The following is a 2,606-nucleotide window of genomic DNA, read 5'->3' as shown; positions in this document are numbered from 1 at the left end:
CTTATCTCTTTTCCTGCTGTCCAGGGGCTTCAGACATTGCTTTTTGTCATTCTCCTGCTAGTTTACACGCTCACCATAACAGGAAACATTGTCATCATTTCCTTAATATGGACCGATAATCGTCTCCAAACACCAATGTACTTCTTCCTCAGTAATCTGTCATTTTTGGACACTTTATTCACAACTACTATTACTCCAAAGTTACTAGCTTGCCTCTTAGAGGAGGAGAAAACCATATCTTTTGCAGGCTGCATCAGCCAAACATATTTCTACTTCTTCCTGGGGACCGTGGAGTTCATCCTGCTGGTGGTGATGTCCTTTGACCGCTATGTGGCCATCTGTAACCCCCTGCGCTACACCATCGTCATGAACAGCAGGGCGTGTCTCCTGCTGGTTCTGGGCTGCTGGGTGGGGGCCTTTCTGTCCGTGCTCTGCCCAACTATTGTGGTGTCCAGGCTGCCATACTGTACTGCAGAAATTAGTCACTTCTTCTGCGACATCGCCCCTTTACTGCAGGCGGCCTGCATAGACACTCATTTCATTGAAATGATAAGCTTCCTCTTGTCTTCTCTCATCCTCCTGACCTCGCTGGTGCTCACCACTGTGTCCTATATCTACATCATCTCTACCATCCTGCGCATCCCCTCGGCCCAAGGACGTCAGAAAGCCTTTTCCACCTGTGCTTCTCACATCACTGTCGTCTCCATTGCCTACGGGAGCAACATCTTTGTGTATGTGAGACCCAATCAGAACCACTCCCTGGAATTTGACAAGATAGCCACTGTCCTCATTACCATAGTGACTCCTCTTCTGAACCCCTTCATTTATAGCTTGAGGAACAAAAAGGTAAAGGAAGTCTTGAGAGAGTCAGTTAGCAGGATAGTTCTACCACATTCCAAAGGAACATGACACTCAGCAGTTTCAGGACATCTACGACTTGCTTCCTCTATATGTCACTTTGCTCTGCGTAAAGAATGACACAGAATCGTGACTGAAGTCTCACAATCCATAGGCAGGATGAGAAAGCATCACATATCACCAAGACTCAAGCATTATGATCTTGCTATGGAAAACCAGGAATAAATAAGGACTCTTTGGCTCCCTAGTCCTTGAAGTATTTTGCATAAATTAATGTAGAAAGGCAGAAACATTCCAGACTCTGAGTTCTAAGAGCTGATGTCTAACATTTGTTCAGGCACTAATTTCTTTTTTTTTTTTTAACACAATACTTTTTTTTTTTTCAATGGACTTCAGTAAGTTACTTCTTTAAGCTGCCACTTGCTCATCTGTAAAATAGAGCCAAGAACTTCTGCTCTGTTTATCTTACCGGGCACTTGTGGCTACAAAATGAGATGATTTTCATAAAAGTAACATTGATTTCACATGGAGAGATTGTTGAGATAGAAAAAGGAAGCTTTCATCAGCCCTGAGATGGTGGAAGTTCTGACCCTGTTGCTGAGTATCTTAGAAGATAAGAACCCCAAAGGGGCTCAACAAATAAATGTAATCTTATGAATCAAAGCAGATTTGTCCTAGAGAAGGGAGCCTCACACTGCCACTGTCAGGAGGATTATATGAATAATAACATTTAAGAAAAAAATCATTACCTGACCCAGAACTCATCTGACGTTCACAAATAGGTCTCAGTGAACTGCAAACTGATAACAATGCTTACATATCATCATGCTTTTCACTTGTTGGACAAAAGTTGACAAAATATCTATTTTACACAAGGTCACTGTGCAACACAAAATACTAAACCTCCTCCTTTGTTGCCAAATGGAATGACCGCTACCTCTTTACCAATTACATCTTTTACATACCAATTACATCTCACTCTGTCTACCCTCACTGCAGAAAAGATTTACTGAGCTACCCAATCCTAGAATTGCCACATCTTTCTGATAACACCCAATCCAGAACAAGCCCCCATTTCCTTAGGTTCATTGTTTCACTGAGATATTCCACATTCTCCAAAGTGTGAGTTCTTTCTCATCAGATCAGATCAGATCAGATCAGTTGCTCAGTCGTGTCCGACTCTTTGCAACCCCATGAATCGCAGCACGCCAGGCCTCCCTGTCCATCACCAACTCCTGGAGTTCACCCAGACTCATGTCCATCGAGTCAGTGATGCCATCCAGCCATCTCATCCTCTGTCGTCCCCTTCTCCTCCTGCCCCCAATCCCTCCCAGCATCAGAGTCTTTTCCAATGAGTCAACTCTTCGCATGAGGTGGCCAAAGTACTGGAGTTTCAGCTTTAGCATCATTCCTTCCAAAGAAATCCCAGGGCTGATCTTCAGAATGGACTGGTTGGATCTCCTTGCAGTCCAAGGGACTCTCAAGAGTCTTCTCCAACACCACAGTTCAAAAGCATCAATTCTTTGGCGCTCAGCCTTCTTCACAGTCCAACTCTTACATCCATACATGACCACAGGAAAAACCATAGCCTTGACTAGATGAACCTTTGTTGGCAAAGTAATGTCTCTGCTTTTCAATATGCTATCTAGGTTGGTTATAACTTTCCTTCCAAGGAGTAAGCGTTTTTTAATTTCATGGCTGCAGTCACCATCTGTAGTGATTTTGGAGCCCAGAAAAATAAAGTCTGA

At 43.4% G+C, this 2,606-nt stretch overlaps 1 protein-coding gene across 1 annotated transcript; it reads left to right on the top strand.

The window, feature by feature from the left end:
- Positions 1–6: 6 nt before the first annotated feature.
- LOC105002033 (olfactory receptor 6M1-like) lies at positions 7–909 on the top strand (the record flags this gene model as incomplete). The annotated part of the gene is made up of 1 exon (XM_010858476.1): positions 7–909. A coding segment is annotated over one exon (903 nt), but the record flags the coding sequence as incomplete, so codon positions are not given.
- Between the last annotated feature and the right edge of the window lie 1,697 nt (positions 910–2,606).

This window comes from Bison bison, unplaced genomic scaffold (genome assembly GCF_000754665.1).
Source record: "Bison bison bison isolate TAMUID 2011002044 unplaced genomic scaffold, Bison_UMD1.0 scf7180017864388, whole genome shotgun sequence".
Lineage (NCBI taxonomy): Eukaryota > Metazoa > Chordata > Mammalia > Artiodactyla > Bovidae > Bison > Bison bison.
Note: the sequence above shows the minus strand (reverse complement) of the source record. Positions and strands in the feature narration are given on the sequence as shown.